General features: G+C 37.6%; 1 protein-coding gene across 1 annotated transcript in view; it reads left to right on the forward strand.

Moving 5' to 3' along the window:
* The window catches only part of AFF2 (ALF transcription elongation factor 2), a gene marked incomplete at both ends in the record, with an annotated part of 331,742 nt that overhangs the window by 87,573 nt on the left and 226,978 nt on the right, over positions 1-17,191 (forward strand). Inside the window, 2 exons of the mRNA XM_079541773.1 lie at positions 298-418; positions 6,999-7,889. Of these exons, the coding sequence (XP_079397899.1) occupies positions 298-418; positions 6,999-7,889 (1,012 nt within the window). The remainder of the gene's footprint in view (positions 1-297; positions 419-6,998; positions 7,890-17,191) is intronic.

The raw sequence follows: 17,191 nt of genomic DNA on the forward strand, positions 1-17,191 counted from the left end.
TCAGTAAGGCTGCTCTCAGTAATGCTCTTGTGCATTATGTTCTATTAATTTGGAAAGGACGTTCTGTCTTTTTCATTTTGAACTTGTACTGATCAGTTCCTGTTATCCAGTTTCACATAGTGTTATGACTCCAAATTTACATTTAGCAAAATGATTCAGTGGCTTTTCTTTCTTTATCAACTATCCCCAGGAGTTACATAGTTTCTGATGTTTTGCTGTTCTTACTGATGGTAATGAACATGTAACTGCATTATTGGGAAAATAATGTACTGTCTATTTTGTCTTTCTCTTCTTCAGTCACTATGAGCAAGACCGGAATGCACTTAAGAGAAAAGAATGGGAGAGAAGAAACCAAGAAGTCCAGCAAGATGAAGACCTCTTTGCTTCAGGTTTTAATCTCTTTGGGGAACCCTACAAGGTAAATTGCATCGTTATGTTTTACATTTTTTGAATGCCTTTTACCTGAGTGCATTTTGCAAATATAAATAAAACTTCACACAAAACTAAGAGAAATAAGTGAGATGTCTGTGTTGGTACTTACACTACTGAGTACACTGATGTTCCAAATCAGCATTTGGCAGAGGAGCAAACTGACTGCTCCACCCAGCTTTGTATGCTAACATTAGCAGAATCGGGAATTTTGCTTGCATTCCAATTAAACATGTTTTCCTTTAAAAATGCACCAAAGCCCAGCAATACATGTAGCTGTATTTCTACCAGTGGGGTCATACTGCAGATATAACAGTCCTTTTAGTTTCAAGAATATACCCAAATTGTTAAAACTGATGGACTTCTCTGTAAATAGTGAGTCCATAACCATTCTTTTGCAATCGCAGCTATCTGAAAAAGTCTTTTGGGAGAGTGCCTGAATCCTTGGGGACCATAACAAGGGTGTGAAGGGGACTTTTGACGTGTCTTATTCTCTCTAAGGAGCTATGCTGCCTGAGATTTTCATCACCAAGGGATGTCCCCCTTTATGATTTCTGCTGCTTTGATTTTCAGTAAGACGTTCCCTGAAGATTTCATCAGAATGTAAATTTCCATATCCCTTTCTCCTCCCAATCAGTGGTATCCATTGAAAGGCCACCACTTCATCTTTCCATTTCACATTGTTAACAGCTGTAGGGAGGATGAGGGCTCTTTGAAAATCACCAGAAAAGGAGGAGGAAAGACTGGCATTAATATCAAATGGTGTCTAATAATTATAGCCTGGTAGACTTATTCAGCCAGATAAGGATTAAGCAATGGGAGAGTTTTTTTGTGTTTTGTTGTTTTTATAAAAATTTAATCAGTACATTATTTCTTCAATGGACCACATTTTAGCACTTTTATTTAGAAGAAATAGGGTCTTATTCTCAAACAATTTTGATGATACTTCCTGCAAATCCAGTGCAATCAAATCCCACGTTGGATTTTTTTCCTCATCATTCCCAGTGATTGAGTGTTCATTGGAATTTCAGTGGATAGAGAAATATGCAAATCAGTGCTCAATTTTGGGTAAAGAACTGGAAACACTCACCTCAACATTTATCTGTTTTAGGATAGCAGTTATAATATCTAATTTTACATATTTTTAATATGCATGTGTTTGCACTGAGCATATGCAGAGCATACAATAAAAAAAACTGAGAAACCACAAAGGAAAAAAATGACCTGGTAATTTTCTGGACAGAATTTTCTTTATGTATATCTTAAAAAAGAAAAAAAAGACAAACCCACAGCACACTGAGACTTCACTGCTTTTCAAATGTTTACAGTGGAGATTTTAGGATCTACGGAATTGAACAAAGCACACTGTATGGTAAAAAAAGTATCATAATGATAAGTTGAGAAATGCATAAAGAGGAAATTGCATTCATAAATAGTTATATAAAATTGGCAAAATATAGAGAACTAAGAGAGCACTATGTCTTGCCTCCATTTTACAGTCTGGAAAAAGAACAAAGTAATAAGACTGGTGTTTCTTTTCTAAGTCCTACATTTCTAACAACCTGCCACACTACAGTTTCCTAGGAACAAATCAAGAGCTGGATGTGACTTATAAATGAAATAGTAATTTGTATTCTTAAGCAACTGCAAAGCTGAATTCAGGGTTTTATTTATGTTTATTCTTGAATAAAATCAAGCGATCGTGAGATGAAGATGAATGTACTTCATGTTCAGTTTAAAGTCCTTTTCCATTTTGAAATGAACAGATGTTTCTGTGTGGATCAGTTTCAAGGCCTTGCACATGCAACAAGTTTCGCCCACAGAACTGAAGGGGTTTGTAAGGGACTTCCAAGCATCATCAAGTCCAACGCCCTGAGAAAATGGGTTTTCTGGAACAGATTGCACAGAAAAATGTCCAGGCAGGTTTGAATATTGCCAGAGAAGGAGAGTCCCCCAGTTCTCTGGGAAGCCTGTTGTAGTGCTCTGCAGGACCCTACACTTACTTGTTTTAAGTCTCATTGGGTTCCTCTCCATTCGATTTTCAGCCTGTGCAGATCTTGTTGAACGGTAGCACAGCCTTCTGGTGTGTCAGCCACCCCTCACAGCTTTGTAGTATCTTCACCAAACTTGTTCAGGGTGAACTCTGTCCCTTCATGCAGAGTGTTGATGAAGATATTGATCAAAACAGACTCTAACCAACTCCTGGGGAGCACTGCTTATTGCAGGCACCAACCAAACTCTGCATTGCTGATCACGATCTTATGAGCTCCTCCAATCTGCCAGTTCTCAGTCCACTTCACTGCTCATCTATCCCACACTTTCTAAGCTTCATTACAAGCATGTTGTGGAAGATTTTTTGGGTCAAAAGCCTTGTGGAAGTCAAGGTACACAGCATCCACTGCTCTCCCCTCACCTACCCAGCTGATAATGATGTTATAGAAGTCCACCATGTTGGTCAAGCATAATCTCCCCTCGGTGAATCCATGCTGATTACTCCTGATAATCCCTCTTTTTTTTCTATTTGCTTGGAAATGACAATCTCATCTTACTACTCCTTGTGTCTAACAAGACATGTGATCTGAAAATGTATCTTTCCAGTTTATCTGTGTCCATTTATCACCTTTTCACTCTAGCTGTTGGTGCATCTGTCTTTCAGTCCCTCTATCTGTGAAAGAAAGCACAGGTGATCTTTATGGTTTTGAGCAACTCATGTGTCTGCATTGATTCTGTATAGTATGCATATGTGTAAACATACATGAAAAAAAAATATTTTTTCTTTACAAATCCAGAAATGGTTTGCACAAGCTTATTTGAAGTTAAAAAAATATTTTGAAGCTGCTTCCATTGTCTCATGTGGAAGCAACAACTTTAACAAGTTGTTGTCCAGCATTATTTTGGGAAGGTTGGGCAGCGAGAACTGTGTGCCCACTAATGTGTTTTAGAGCATGTGGGTTGTGGATCTTGCCTTTAAAAGCTGATCCAACTCACTAATGCTTAATTTGAGAGAAGCTGGATTTTCACTAGTGAGCCACTAATATCTACTAATGTTTAGAATCAGTAAAGCATCTCAGAGATGAATATTCTAGAGAAAACAATATGAGTGGATACTGTTTTGGTTTTGTTGCTTTTTTCTTTTTATTTTTTCAAAGGAATAGCCTTAATAGAGTCCAATTTGAGAAACAGAAACTAATGGGCAGCATTTCCATTGGACAGTGCTAGGTGAATGTTAAATCATTTATTCTCTTTTTTGGGGGTAAAGCTCTTCACACCACTCAGGGTTAGCAGATCTCAAAACATCTCAACTTCTGATCTACAGAGGTTAGATTAACCCTGACATGAAAAAGCTAAAGAATTATGAAACCTCAAGTTTCATTGTCATAAAACCCTTGCTAATTGGGCCTACAAGCTTGAGCACTTCAGTTCTTTTCTTTGTAAAACTATAATGCAATAGCTAGCTAGCAAATTAGTGTGCCAATGGGATTCTATTACAAACAGTTTTTGAAAGCAGGAGAAGCGAATGTACGAAGGTGTACATTTCCTAAATTAGTAAGAGCATAGAATGAGGAGGAAGGCTGCTAGCCACAAGTCACAAGCCGTGTAATTTATGCCTTGGAATACTCAGAAAATGCATTTCCTTGATAGCAGCAAAATTGTGATTCAGCACGCTGTTCAGAAAATAAGCTGTTCAGAGGTCTCCTTTGAGAAATCAGCCAATTACACAGAATATGAAGGTAGAAATTGGCCCCAGTCTGGAAGTAACAAAAAACAACCAGAAATTATGACCAGATTTTATGTTTATCTTGCTGGTATCCAGGCTTGTCAAGAATTCTCTATTTCTCATGAGGGCCCTGAATTTGTTGATGAAAAAAAGCCCAAACATTAATGGTACTCTGTATTCCTTAAATGCAGGTAGTACGTTGCACTACACAACAGTGAGCTCAGTCAGGTTATGTAATGCATGTGAATAGTGTTAGTTATGCGTGTTCTAGTTTTATTTCACTGTAAGCCGGGTGGCTGCTTACATTCACTATGTCCTCTTACTTTGCAGTCTGGTCCAAGAAACACTGAAAGAAATAACAGTCTTTCTGCTGACTGCATTAGTTATTGGATATGAGCTTTAGTGCACATAAAATATGCTAAGGATGTTTAAATTCATTACCTTCACGCTTTTCAAGAAATAAGTATTTTTATTAATGCTGTCAGAAAATGAGTACAGATAATAGTACATTTTGCATTGGGTCTTTTATTCCCAGTATTTGGACATTTTACATAGACTACTGTTAATATTAAGCAAAATTATAATAGAAATTTTAAAGGAAAATAACTTGAAATAATCAGTAACCTCCAAATCATAAATGATTGCAAAGCTCTATTTTCAAATTAAAATATTGATTCCCTCTGTGAGGACTGAGACAAGAGCCATTTAATGTGCTGTAATATTGAAGTTACAGTGATTATATGTTTCCAGTACTCTTTCTTCTCTCCCCCCTCTTCCACTCCTTCCCTTTTCTCTTTTACTTTCTGTATAATAAGCTAAGTGCACTCTGGAAGTCTAGCTTAACCAGAGGTGAAATCTAGGGGGCAAGATTTTCTCCTTACTTGGCTGTTTTCCACGTGCCAACCCATAAGGAGTTAAATAGTTTGGTGGGGAAGGAGGAAATAGAGCAAGTATATAAGTGTTTAGACTTCGCATCATAATTCCTGCTGGGCCCTTAAGCACAATGGAATCTCCTTGTTTTAAATTTGGGGCTTGAACAGAGAGACCCTGGTTTTGGCTGCTGCCCAAATGGCTCATTGTGCAACTCGGCTGAAGGAGACTGCTCGTGTACAAAGAGCTTATTCTTGGCATAGCAAGAATATAATTTTTGCCACTAAAATGACCAACCTAGGGACTTAGTGAATAAAAGTGATTCGTGGTTCTTCACAACTGGGGTTATTAACTGTGAGAAGCACTGGCAAAATGTATATAGATGTATACATTGAACAGTTAATTTTTAAATCACTGCCTCAGTGCGGTGGTAATATACATTACAATCCCTGAGAACGAGCAAAAGGAAATTTGCATTTATTATCTTCTTTTTCAACATTTTTTATGGCATGTGCAGTATGTACTAAAAGAAAAATCTTTCTGCAGTACTCTCCTCGTCTCCCGACTAGTTCAACAGTGGGTAATATAAGCAGACATTTCAGGAGGAATCCGTGCGTGGAAATTTTTCATCACTCAGACTTCATCTTAATACTTGAGAAAGATTGGATCAGCAGCATGGTAGGATCCCTGCTTGAGGAATTAAGTGGAACTCTCTAACCAACCACAAATTCTTTATGACCTAACATTAAGGCCTCTTTGGACTGAGACATTATTTGATGTATTGAATAGAAAACCAAATGTAAATAAAAGCATAGTTAGCTATACCCTGAAGTTTTGCTTTACACTATTTACATGTACTGCACTGACATAATTTAATTCCAAACTGTAGAAGTTAACCATCTGCTTGAGATGTACCTTTGCTCTGCTTTTATCCTTTGAGTCTTGTTAAGTAATAAGCATGGGGAATAGGATGTTTTAGTTCTCTGCTGGTCATTTCAAGAGAACATAAAGGTCAGGGAGAAGATTGGTATATTGGATCTCTGTGGACAGAGAAAATTAGCTGCATATTAATTATAGCACCCAGAATATTTGTCCTGCCTTTTACAAGGATAAATGAAAAATAGAATAAAAACAACAAAAGGCATTTTATGCTTTAGAAAGGGAAGTACAACGGTGGTGTGACACAGATGAGTCAGTATTTATTTAACAATTACTGGAATTAAAGAAGAAAACCAAGCACAATTCACAGATACAACCAGCTCATAATCAGTGGGAAGAATCTTTATACTTAAGAACATGACAGTCATCCCTGTTTATATTCTTCTGTAAAAAAAAAAATCATTTTGATGTTTTATTTGAAGCTGTTATAGCATTTCAGTTATTACAAGCTTTTTCTTTTCTGGACTCAGATATCAGATATCTTGGGTCAAACTGAACACTCCGTGGAAAAGTAATTGGCATTATACAAGAAGAGTTTGCCCGTGTGCCTGCTAAAGACAACCTGGCTTCTATCTATGGCAGAACTATGGGTCAAGGGGTGGTACTGCAATATCATGTTTAAATAAAGTGTGATTGCAATTCAAATGCTGAGTAGTCAGTAATTGCGCATTTGCATATTTTGTAAGATATGAAATGTACAAGACCAACTTCTATGACATAAAACCAGCCTGTTTTCCTCAGAACATCTATAAACTGATGTAATTTAAACATTTCTCTGAGAACAAATTTAAGAAAATGGGAAGCAGCATATGAGTGTTACTCATGCAAGCCTGTTTGAAGAGATTCTTTGAACACAGTTACTGATAGATTCTTCTTACATAACATATGTAAAATGTAATTGAAATTAGATTAAATGTCAGCATGACACCATTAAACAGCTAACATTTGCCATCTTCTAAGTCAACTATTCCAAGCAGTAACTTCCTAGTTAAAAATTTACTCACTCTTTTCCTTTATTTATTTATTTATGTTTATATTCTAGACAAATAAAGGTGACGCTCTTGCAAACCGTGTCCAGAACACATTGGGAAACTATGATGAGATGAAGGATCTGCTAACTAACCATTCCAATCAGAGCCATCTTGTAGGAATCCCAAAGAATTCTGTCCCACAGACGCCCATTGACAAAAATGAACAGAACTTTTTCTCAGAACAAAGAAACAGGATGATCCCTTCTCATCAGATCAGTGGCCACTCATCAACATCAATGCCTCCGCCTTCGTCTCTGTCATCTAATTCTGTTTTGTTACACGGTCACCAGAGCAACAGGAAGTCGAGGACAGACTGGTCACGCAGTGGTCACAACTCTAGTGGTGCCCAGCCAAGCCAATCCAGTAGTCAGCAGAGTCGGACAAAGCATAGCTCTTCCCATGACCAGACACAGGGCAGGTATGAAGACCTCTATAATTGTCAGAGTGAGCAGCATAAAAGTGGAGGAACTGAGGAAGCAAATTCTATGGCAGCATCTTCACATTCAAGGCGGCATACTCATTCAAAGTCAGCAGCTGGAGAACATACTTACAAAGAAAACAGTCATTCAAAGTCACCCACGGAGCTTGAGTTTGTAGGTCATGGGCCTGGATCTCCACTTCCTTCCACATCTTTGTTGTCTGCAAACAATGGTCTTTCAAGCCAGAATTTCCCACCAGGACTTCACTGTAAAAGCACCATGGTCCAGCAAAAGCCTACGGCATATGTTAGGCCAATGGATGGTCAGGACCAGGTACCCAATGATTCACCTGAACTGAAACCTCCTGTAGAAATCGAGAGTGGATATGGAAATCAGTCCTTTGGAACACTGTTGGAAGGAAAAGTAAACACACCTAGTTCAAAGAATAAAGTACCAAAGCTTAATATTCCTCCTGTTGGTGAAGTAAGTCATTTAAAATATTTTTTCTCTAATACTGTTTGAGTGATTTATGCACTGAATATTTGTCTTTGGAAATATGCATTTCCATCTCCTGGAATTATGTTCTAAAACATTCCTTCTTTCGTTTATTTATTTATTTATTTATTTGGAAAATGTGTGACTAACTTCTGGCAGAGTTTGTTGTGGTAGCCCCAATTAGTTGAAGTTTTAAAATCACAGATTTGAATCTAATACTTTTATAGCAACTGGGATTCTGAATAGAGAACTCTGATATCTTAGTTCACGCACACTTTTCACTAGTTTCCTTATTCAGGTAGGAGCTAGTTTGGTATAAATATCATCTTTTTAAGATCTTTAATGAAAAATGGCAGCATCAAAATTTCAGTATTACTGAATAGTTCCACCAGTAAGGAGTTTATTTGCAGAGTTTGCTGAATTCCTATTACTTTTAATGGAATTAATGTGGCTGAAGTTCTCAGTAGTGTATGAAAATGTGTCACACTAAAGCTTTTATGCATGTTGAAGAGCTCTTAATATTGAGATTCAATCCTCATCTTTGCTACCAACAGTTTAAGTTGCTGAATTTTGTATTGCTGGTCAGTACAATATTCCTGTGAAGAACATTTTATTTGGTTCATATTCATGCCCACTCCAAGCACAGATGTAGAATAAGGATACCAATTGAACTATTTACAGTCTGTATATTTTTTCTCTTATTCCAAGTTTCTCTAAAGCAGTAACTACTGCAAGGTAGGTTTATGGTGCACGTAGGAACAGAATTGCAATGCTGCTCTTTCATACTTTTTTGTCTTCTGCATATACTTCACTGCTCGGTAATATTTTTATAGTAGGAATGAGGAGTGATGCTTTAAGACACTTTATTGCAAAAGGTCAGCTTTTTCTATTGAAATAATCGTTTCAAGCCAATAATTTGTTTGACTGTTTAAAAACTCGATGTTATTTATTAACATTCCAGGCAGCAACAAAGACTGATGTGTTTTGCAGTAGTGCTTGGAATAATTTTCTGGGAACTGCATCTGAAAACAGTAAAAGGCCTATTTATATCAAATGGAAGGCGAGGGTTGCTTGCAGATGGTGTTTTATTAGAAAATATATTTGTTAATAAACATAGCTTTGTACAAGATTACAGATGTTTCTGTTTATTTTTACCTTAGGTTAAAAATCTGCTGATGTAGATGGCTTCATAGTCTGTTGCGATTTGTCACTAGCATTGTTTGGCAAGTAAATAATTGCATACAAAGGAAATAATGATGTTGTAAAAGCAAATACATTTATTCACTTTTGCCATCTATTAGCACTGTGAGTCAATAGACGTACTTTCAAGTGCAGCATTAATATGGAGTATTTTTGGGAATAGAATGTGACTTTTGCAACTTGTATCAGCTATTAAAAATACATTTCTTTTTCTTTAATATTCTACTGAAATCCTGGCACTGTTGAAATCAGCTGATTTGCTATCAGTGCTTTTTGGGCTTCGGATTTCACCAACTGTCTTACTGTGAAGCTCTAGGAATTTCTGGTGTAAATTGTTGTTTTCGTAAAGCTTTTTCTCACTGAGATGAAAAATGAAGTTGTGAGTTTATTGCTACAGATGCTTTAGTGTGCATGTCCTGTGTAGCAAAAAGTACAGGTGTATAATTAATTTCATTTATTATCAAATAATCGGTAAAATACAGGCACTTTAGAAATGAGTGCAGATAATAGTCTTAAAATAGGAACCATGATTTGCAAAGCAAAAGAAAACCTGAAGCTGTTTTCAGGGGAAGTATAACCCTCCTTTCGGATGCAGAACATATGATGATAGGCAGACTGATGAATAGGCAAATCTCCTTAGAGTCTGGAGTGTTGGCTTTTTTTTTTTTTTTTTTTTTTTGCCTGTGTCAGGACTGGGAACTTCAGCCCTCTGTGTTTTTCCACAGATGTGTATCCTGAATTTGATTTACCCTGCATTCAGCAATAAAACTCCTTCCAATCCAACGTTATAGATAACTGGTTTAGTTAAAGCTTAATCAGAACTGACAGCACACACCTGTGAAACCCATAACCTTTTCAGAATGACTCCAGCGAGTGGCTCTGTTGTAATATTTATACAATTGATATGGAGGCTTATGATCCTTCGGTGGTGCTTATCAATTTATGAACCTTCCCCAGCCACCTCCAGCTGTACTGATCTGCTTGAAACAATTCTGCCCCTGCTCCATGGGTTTCCATCCTAACAGTATTCCAGATAGTAGTAGTGATCTTCATAGGAGAGTTGCTTTTGGGGGGATATTTCTCCATCATTTTGTAGCTCTCCTGTCCACCTCTCTGCATCCATTCTTTGAGATGCCAAGTGTGCACATTGAGACTGCAAACCAAACATTATTCAGTGATTTTCTCAAAATTTTGCCTGCTCAAAAAAGTGGAGAAATGAAACTCCTAGGTGATGGTCCTACAGTAAGGACACCTATTAATATCTGTAACAGATAGGAAAGAAAAAGACTGTTTTTGATATCTTAAGGAGGGGGTTAAGTAACCGAATATTTGAAGTACATTTAAAAAATGAATTCAGAGTGATGTGGAAGTGATGTCTCATTTATCACAGCTTAATGGAATAGGATGTTGAGTGCCCTGGAAGCCTTCTGCCATATGTAAGGAAGTGATCAATTTTGTAACATAATTTGTGTCACTCAAGGTGTTGCTCTAAGAATCTTTTCTCATTCGCTGGGCCCAATTCTGCCCTCAGACATACCCATCCATCTTTCAGCTCCTTTGGAATGGACACAGTTGTTAATGCCTCACTGCTGGCATGTCTCCACGATGCAGTGGATTGTGGTTTAGTGAATTCTGAGCTTGTAAAGATTCCTGGTAAGTTCCCACAGACTTACCAGTCTGGGTCAGGATGTAGTGGCAGCAGCACTTACGCACCCAGCCATGAACATTATTTCATGTTCTTTTCTTATTATTCTATACATTGTACGAATACAAGTGTCACTTCTGAGCTTGCATTGAAAAAAGTAAATTGTAGCAAACCTGGGTTATCCACAAATAGTTTTTGTGTTATGTAGAATTCTACCCACTGTATGTTGGACAATTGTAACTTGCCAGTCGAGGAAAATTGCACAGCTAAATCCTACATGCCTTTCTTCAAAAAGGCAGAGGCTAGGGACCTGCTAACTTTTGATAATCTCTGCTATGCTACAATCCAGAATTTTGATACATGTATGTATATTTTAACCATTTTAATCTAGGAATCCAGTGCTTACAAACTATTTCAAATCAACTCAGTAGGAAACAGCTGAAAGGAAAGCCTCCACTTTTCAGCTTGGGCTTGAAACACAAATTACTGAGAGTTTGGAGTAAGGAGTTATACGGACTGTGGGAACAGCAGATGTGTTCCTGAAAAATCTTGTGCATGGTTCTCCTGAACAGTGCATAGATTTCCAATAAATGTTAAGGGACAGGAAATCAAGGGCAACTGAGAGAATGTTTGATTATCTAGGCAGAGTTTTTAAATCTCGCTGAGCAATTGGATTCACATTCCTACAGAGTAACAAATGCAGGTATACCAAATGTCCCCAAAAATACAGTTAGGAACAAATGCAAAAGGCCTACATCTGCGTCACCAATTACTTACATAATAAAAAGTGAAGAATCTTTGTTTTCTCTTTACTTCTAGAAAAGTGTTTTGATGGGCTCAGTATACTGCGAAGTGATAAGCTTCAGTTACATGTTTCAAATCATTCTGTTATCGCTGCATGTATTGATTAGCTTAGTACTTTCTGAGCTGGCTGTAAAAAAGACTTCTCTCTGCATTAAAGAGGAGGAAAAATTGACAGGTAGATAACCATATTGATTGAGCCTAAATACTAAATGCAAGGGACCCATATATTCCTTATAAAACTCTTTATAGGAATCAGAGCCAGTTTAATATCCTTTTTTTTTTTTCGTTAATTAAATGGAAAGTAGATGTCTTTAATTAACTATCCCCACACCCTTCTGATATACATGCTTCTCTGGTTGCCAACTACAGAGCATTACTATGCTTGTGGGCAAATTGCTTCTTTCAAATATGAGCTTTATCCATTCACCAGCCTTTTAGCTCTGAAGAATGGACTGAATCAAACATTAAGCTGAAATTCCTTCACTTGGTTCATATTTCAAATAATCTGAGGCCAAAAACAAACCCAAAGAGCAGTATTTCTTGCAGTATTACAGGTTAAGGACATATGTTTTTCATTTGTAAATACTGTGAGAAGTAATGTTCTTGTGATACTTCTAAATGAAGACCATATGACACCACTCGACTGAAGACCTCTTATTGTGGCCTCTCAAAGGCTACTGTCTGATTGTTTGGACAATTGCTGGGAAATCTGTTTTGCAGGAATAGAGGGAGGACAACTTGCTAATTTTAAATCAAATATAGAAAAATAATTATGTGTATTTAGGGCCTGATTTTTAACCTTCATGACCAATGGGAACTTTGCACTTTATCTCAGAACCTTCAGAACAGATCTCTCATAATTAGGCATGGTTAAAAGAACTGACTGTGTACATTTCGTTCAGGGAATGAAAGGTTATAAAATTGTTTTGTTTTTTTTTAACCTTTCTGATACTCCCCAATGCCAATGCAGCTGCTTATAAGTGGCTCATTATTGGTCCAATTTAATTAAAAGAAAAACTAGTATTCAAATAGTTTGAAATGAAATCTTACAAAATAAAATGACCTCAAAGACTTTGGTGAGAGCACCAGTAGAATTGGTTTTGCTTGAGCAATGATGAAGAGGCATAATTTAACGACTTGAGGTGTCTTGCTCCGCTAATAGTGTCACTTTGTTGGTACTTGTCAAACTCATAGCCAGTTTAATTTAATGAGTTTCTTAATTTATCAGAAGTCAGAAATCTTTAAACAATCAATGCTCTTCTCTTCCCCCTTTGTGTGTCCTCAGTAGAAAAAAAAAAAAAAGAATTCTGATATTTACTTTTTTCGAAGAGTATTTTTCAAATTTTGGTTTTAAAAAGCATGGAGTAAGTATAGATCACTATGACTGCTTTTCAATAACTGAAAATGCATCTCTTTTCTACTTCCTCCCATTAATTTACAGAAAACATATCAAACCATACAGAAACATCATCAAGTATTGCGATATTTTCTTTATGTGAACTGTCATAATGACCTGAAGTTGACAGAGCTTATTTTTCAGCCTCTTACCTTCACCCATCTGCATTGTAAATACATGATACCCTGTGTAGCTGTCAACCAACTAAGCATAATTTAGACCAGTCCAGCAGGCGTAACAAAGTTGGAGCCTTTGCACATATTTGTTAATACTTCTGTGCAACATGACGTGCTTTTGCAACTGCAAACTGTAAAACAAAAAGCATTCATGTAACAAAAGGAATTTGAGTTTTTAGATGTATGGTTTCACTCAGGCTGCGATCAGCCCTCAGTGGAACAGCACATGTTTTCATGGCAAACAGGATTGGCAAATTTTTGTGTACCGACGTTTGGCTTTCTGTGCTAGAATAAACGGCCATTTGTAAACTTTACCATGAGCTAAGTTAAATATTATTTTATCTGACTTTAACCTTTAAAGTAACACACAGCTAGTGGAAAGAGTCTGCGTACATATTCATCGCTCTTTCCAATCACTTTTTGAGTTTTTGTTTTTTTTTTTTTCACAGGTTCTTTCATTCCTTTCTTTATAGAGAGCACAGGAGCTAATGTTTTAAGCAGTCAGAGAACACAGAAGTCACTTTTTGGTTGTTGTTTATTTTTAAGCACTGGCAAGACAGTCTGCTGCTGTCATGAATCTTCACTGGGACTGAAAATGGGGTGCCTCTGAACAGCCTCATTTCCTTGAACAAGGAATTTCTTGCTAACAGCTACAATTTCTCCCAGGATCACTCACTAAGTGAATATGATGAAAACATTACATCCAGTGCATACTTGTTAAATATATAAAAAGAGACATACAGGAAATACAGGAAAATCAGTGGGCACAAATACTGACTGAGACGAATCTCTAATCATGATGAAAATGGTAGTCAAGTAGAAAATTGGACTTTGCTTCATCTGGTAAGCCTTGATTGGTAAAAAAAAACTGGAATGCTCTTGTGCAAATGTCAGGAATCTAGGCAGCTAAATGGTGCAAAAAGTGTGATTAGATTTTGTAGAGGCAATAGGAAACAGAAACCAGTGTTACAGATGATGACGTGGTATAGCATTTGAGACAGACACGTAGCTACTGAAAGATAATGGAGGAGGAATAGCACCACATATTGTTGAGCTGAGTAACGACTTACAAAGAATATGGCAAAAAGTAAAAAGAAGAGTAGAGAAAGATGAGGAAAAAGCATGTGGCTAGACAGCAGAGAAGTGGTAGGCTTGAAAGAACTACAAGCAAAATCTTAATGCACAGTGAGCTTTCGCTTCAGCTTCAGAAGGAAGTAGAGATGGATGGTGGAAGCGAGGACATGGAAACTGGGCTCACCATGGGGGGAAGAGGAACTACAGTTCTGAGGTGTGGTTGGCTTTCTGGTGGGAATCCTAAGAGCAAAAATGCTTAACTGCTCTTAAGTTCATTGAAGTACATCTTGTGAAAAGCTGTATGCAATATGCAAGCAATTAGCTCATGATCCAGAAGGCAGCAGCCTCCTACTCTATGTTCTTCTACTTTTATATGCATAAGATACCCGCATGCACACCTCTGGGTATTTTGTATGCTAAGTCCATTGACATGCTGAATTATACTAGACTTGAAACCATTAAAACAATAGCATGTGAACCATGTTTACAGCACACCTTTGAAGTGTGAAAATCAGAGGAGGGACATATATGAGCATTTCTGGCTTTATGGCCAGAGTCACCACACTGTAAGCTACTTGTCTCTGATTCAAGTATGGAAAAACTTGGAGCTGCAAGTGAAAACATCATATGGGGATATTTTAATTAGAAAAAAAAAAAAAAAAGAGTGAAAGAAATTTGAAAGTATAGCTTGGCATCTTTCCATGAACTGGAGATATAGGTTAAAGTTATTTAATTGGCAAGTGATTGCTAGTGTATTAGCAATGTTGGAGGAACGGGGGGAAGGAAGATTTTTCATTTTGGCTTGTGCAGCAAAGATTCCTCCCACATAAATATGTTCATTTCACTTTCTGGGAAGTAAAGAAAGGGAACTCTAGCTGCAGCCTGTTATTTAATCTTCCTGAAATTAGCATTTGGTGCCCAGGAAGATTGAAAGATTTAATGCCAATGCCTTCTTCAAAAGAAAGAAATGACACACCACATATGTTTTAGCACTGGTAGACTGTTAAATGGAATTAATCAAAATCAATGTTAAAATATTTCCACGTGTTAATTAGCGATGGTTTAGAACACCAAAATCCATATTGGTTTGGGAATAAATTAGTGAAGAAATATCAGATTGAGTTTGTGGGCCTTTAATTGCAACATAATGCACTGTGTTTTAGGAAGGTAGATGTAAATGCACCCCTATGAAATACTGTGGCAATGTACATTTAAAAATTGTGAAGTAAAACAATCTAAAACAGACTTTAATAATGGCAGAGAGATGTCATTTCCCATTTTAAAAGAAACATTAAGTCATTCCCTCATTTAAGAGAAAACAGTTTAAAAATGCTGAGTTTCATCTCATGCCAAAGGAAGTTTTAAAATTTCCCCTTTGAAAATCCCAAAGATGTAGCAAATACCAGCAATAGATCTCCTGTTGCAAGTAGGCAAAATTCACTTTTGCCTTTATTGTTGCTGGGTCAATGCAAAGTTTTTTTCCCCATTCCCTCTCACTGCGGCTTGAGGCAGCAGAAATAGCATCAATTGAGTTAAGTATGCAAATGAGGCCAGATAAATGGGTATGTTCACCCTAAATTAGCACACGTAAAATAGGCAAAGCTGTCTGTGGGAACACTGCTGATCTCCTATCTGTCATTGTCCATCTCCCAGTGGGCCCCTAGGACAATCTGGTGATTCTGGCCCAGGGGCAGGGACATTCCCCCTGCTTTTGTGGCAGCAGGAAGCAGAGGGAGCAGCCTCTCTGTTCTATTAAAAGACAATAAGCAAAAAAAGCCTCCAAGAGGTTTCCTGAAGTTTCATCTCCCTCAGTCATGGTGGCAGAAATGATTTGGTGCACACGCAGGGCAGGGAGTTTGTGAAGCAGGCAGATACTGATTTTAAGTTTGTCTGTGGTTGTTCGGGTGTCCATTTGTACAATAACAGGGAGTGCAAATAAAAGGTTTTGGGATCAGAGGGAGGAAGAAGCAGGGAAACACAGATTCAGTAGTTTTCCAGGCTGGTGGATCTGTTTTTGTTTGGATTTGTTTGGCAAAGATGTCTGAGAGGGGTCAATCACCATAGGTGTAAACCTCAATCCCCATTGATATTGCCCATTCATGCTGCCAGTCTAAACATATTTCAGTTAATATGTTCTGCTTTCCTTTGCACGCTTCCTTGGAATCATTTCCCATTGTTATATCCCCAGATGTGTAAACTCACTGGGTTGTATTTCAGCGAGCTGCAAGCTGTGACACTTAAATCCACAAGCGAAGCTGGCAATTAGTTCTGCTATTTGTAAACATCCAGGCACCTACTTACTTTTGCCTGTTTCTTAAACACAAATGTTGAAATAATTCTTTCTTAAATAATTAAAATAATTTGTAGAGCACTGCCACGTACACTTTGTAAGTGTAGGCAACTATAAAGACTTTCAGGTTACTTGCAAGAGTTAGGGTTTTGATTTTATTTATTAAAGCTAGTGCTGCCTGAAGGCTTTATATCCTGGGCAGCAGCCTGCATCTATGGGGTGTTATCCTTTTCAATGCAAAAAAAAACCAAACCCATAACTAGGTGATCGTCCCCCTCTATTGGCTCTTGTGAGGCCCCATCTGCAGCACTGCATCCAGGCCTGGGGCCCCCAGCACAGGAAGGACGTGGAGCTCATGGAGCGGGTCCAGAGGGGCACTGAGATGAGCAGAGGGCTGGAGCAGCTCTGCTGTGAGGATTCTATGATGATATGAATCAGGAGTAGCCTCCTTATACAGCTTCCTTGTGAAGTAAAGTGGCACAGTTTATTTTGCACTGGGAAGTAAGAGCGATTCGTAACATCCTCTTACCAACACATGTGGTTATTTATTGAGATGAAATATGGCACAAATTTAGCTAGGGAAATATTAGAAAGTAATTTTAGTTCCAAGCAGTGATCCTTGCTAATCTATAATTTACTGCACAATACCATGATCACAAAGGTCAGTGGTTAATGTGGTGTCATGGTATGGTTCCACACACTGCA

This window comes from Tetrao urogallus (genome assembly GCF_951394365.1).
Source record: "Tetrao urogallus genome assembly, chromosome: 13".
In the NCBI taxonomy this organism is placed as follows: Eukaryota; Metazoa; Chordata; class Aves; order Galliformes; family Phasianidae; genus Tetrao; species Tetrao urogallus.